This window comes from Triticum aestivum, chromosome 3D (assembly GCF_018294505.1).
Source record: "Triticum aestivum cultivar Chinese Spring chromosome 3D, IWGSC CS RefSeq v2.1, whole genome shotgun sequence".
NCBI lineage: Eukaryota > Viridiplantae > Streptophyta > Magnoliopsida > Poales > Poaceae > Triticum > Triticum aestivum.
In genome coordinates this window covers 12,051,313-12,053,930 of record NC_057802.1, presented here as the reverse complement: position 1 = coordinate 12,053,930, position 2,618 = coordinate 12,051,313, and the positions used below count along the sequence as shown (strand labels likewise).

General features: G+C 46.7%; 1 protein-coding gene across 2 annotated transcripts; it reads left to right on the top strand.

Annotated features, from left to right (window-relative positions):
- The first annotated feature begins 666 nt into the window (after positions 1-666).
- On the top strand, positions 667-2,349 carry LOC123073740 (F-box protein At5g07610). Of its 2 annotated transcripts, none has more exons than XM_044496787.1 (2): positions 667-1,549; positions 1,659-2,349. In XM_044496787.1, exons 1-2 carry the CDS (start codon positions 807-809, stop codon positions 2,026-2,028), a joined length of 1,113 nt encoding a protein of 370 aa, XP_044352722.1. In that variant the 5' UTR covers positions 667-806; the 3' UTR covers positions 2,029-2,349. The 2 variants fall into 2 exon arrangements, with proteins under 2 accessions (XP_044352722.1, XP_044352721.1); XM_044496786.1 differs by having other exon boundaries at positions 1,650-2,349.
- Positions 2,350-2,618: the final 269 nt, after the last annotated feature.

Sequence of the window (2,618 nt, the reverse complement as noted above, 5' to 3'; positions counted from 1 at the left end):
GCTCATGCCCGTCATGTTCTTCAGATCCCCCATTTTGTTGCGAGAAGACGTTCCCCAGACGCCGTCGTGCTGCAAAACGACACTTATTCGGTGATGGACAATGATGACGCAGATGCTAGAGACGACCGACGAGCCGAGGAGTTGCAACCGATGAGTGAATATGCTGCAATCAACGTGCGGATTTGATGGAACCAGTGAATAGAATTGCTAGGATCGTCCAATGAGTCAACGAGAGGGAAGCACAACCGGTGAGTGGTTTCCTAGAACCTGCAAGCGAGCTAATGCGGGCGACCGACTTTCGCTGCAACCTACGAGTGGTTGCCAGAACCGGCGAGTGGATTTACTGAAACCTGTGAGAGAGCCAATGTCGGTGTGACAAGATTTTGCTGCCACTGGTGAGCAGATTTTCTCAAATTGTAATTTTTTTTTGAAAATGCTCGTACCAGTACGTTGTTTTCTGTATATGCTGTCGCCGAATTGTATTTTTTTTTTGAGGTTTTCCTGTCACTTGTTTTTCAGGCACTACTTCTTTTTTTCAGGGGATTTTCCCGTCACTCTAATGCAGGCCTGTGGGATGTGTCTGACGGCCCAAATCCAGACCATGGTGTCCATCACTTTAAAAAGAAGCAAACCCTAAGTCCTTCACTTTCTCCCCCACCGGCGCCTTCTTCTCTTCTCCTCCACCGCCGATCCCCTTTCTCCTCTTCCCACCGACGCCAGCGCCGACGAGCTCGCGCCACCCATCTCCTGTCACTGCTGAGATATGTATTGCCAGGCGTGATGGTATTCTGTTTCCAGGAGGCGTGATGGAACCACCGGAAGACGGAGAACTGGCGGCGCGTCTGCCGGAGGATGTGCTCGTCGATGTGCTCAGCCGCGTGACGGGGCCGCGCTCGCTCGCCGTGTCGCGCTGCGTATGCAAAGCGTGGCGGGCCATCATCGACGGCGAGGGACTCATGCGCAGGGAGCTCCCGTTCAGCGGCATCTTCATCTGCTTCAGGGAGCTCTGTCTGCCAGAGTTCTTCTCACGCCCCGCGTCTCTGGATCGGCCGGCTATCAGCGGCAAGCTCGATTTCCTGCCCAGGGCCATTGAAGTTCGTCCCGATGGCAACTACTACATCGAGGATCACTGCAATGGACTCCTCTTGCTCCAAGGGAGCTACATCGATGATCACTACGTGGTTAACCCTGCCACGCGGTGGTGGAACGCTCTGCCCTTATGCCTGGACAATCGTACCGGGGGAATCGTCCGTGGTGATTATTATCTGGCCTTTGATCCCACGGTGTCATCCCACTACCAGGTGTTTCAGATCCCTTATTTGGATTGGGGAGAAGATGAGATTGACCCGACATCCGAATGGCCTCCATCTCCATATGTATTGCATGTATTCTCTTCAAGGAGAGGCTGTTGGGAGGAGAGGCTGTTTGTTCGAGAAGGGGATGCCGCAGGAACCGTTGCAAATGCACGTGTGCGCTTTGAGGGCCAACAAAACTCAGTCTATTGGCACGGATCCCTTTACGTGCATTGTCAAAGTGATTTTGTTATGAGGTACATACCTAGACCAGTTCACATATAATTGTTTTTAGTGTTCATTTTAGTCACATATAATCCTGTGCGCTGAATTTCAAAAAAAAAATTTGCCAACCAGATTTTGCAGAATATCTTTGTCTGAAGATAAGTACAGTATGATTAAGCCACCAATGGATATTGGGTGGAGCAGTTATCTAGGATTATCTGAAAAAGGTGTGTACTGTGCATCATTTGTTGAGAATGCTCACATTCTGGTTTACACCCTCACTGAATCGTGTGATCAGTTCGAGTGGATATTAAAGAACGACTATGACCTTAAGCCTGTGCAAATGTTTGATGGCCAAGTTAATGGACCCTGGATCTTAGAAGACATTAACTATGACAATTTTCGTTCTCATCTACCAAGTATCAACAAGGAAGAAGTAATTCAAGAGAAATTTGAGTGGAACTCTGATGATAACGATTCACCCATACAAAGAGATTCTCTTTTTGAGTAGGTCAGAGGACTATAAATTGAATGCAATGGCGTTTGCCTATCATTTGAATAGCTTCAAGCTGGTTGAAAATTTAGGTAGCATATACCCGACAGGTCATGACTATTTCAGCTGCAGCATTCCTAATGAATCTCATGAGATTGATTCTTTTCCATACACACCATGTTGGATCGAAGAGACCCCAGAAAGAATGAATTAATCTGTAGTAGCTCGTCTCAAACATTATCAGTTTATCAGATATGTGCTGTTTTTGTTTGGATATTTTTGGCTGTAACTTGTGCAACAAATTGTTCTTTAATTATTATTACTCCATTTTGTTATCAAGTCTGTGTTTGGGGCTCGCAGATGGGTTTGCATCTCATGCGTCTAGTTTCAAGAGATCTCATTCACGTAATGTAGTCTTCTAAGGAGTTTCTAGATGTACATATACTCACATCGGGTTACAGGAGTTGCATAGATTTTACCTGCTGCTAGTTGCATCTGCAATCTGATTTCCAGGTTCATGCATGAGGCGATACAACATCACATCTGAATAACATGTACATTTATTTGGAGTACCCCTGCGGCAACATTACTCATACTATCTCAAAGAT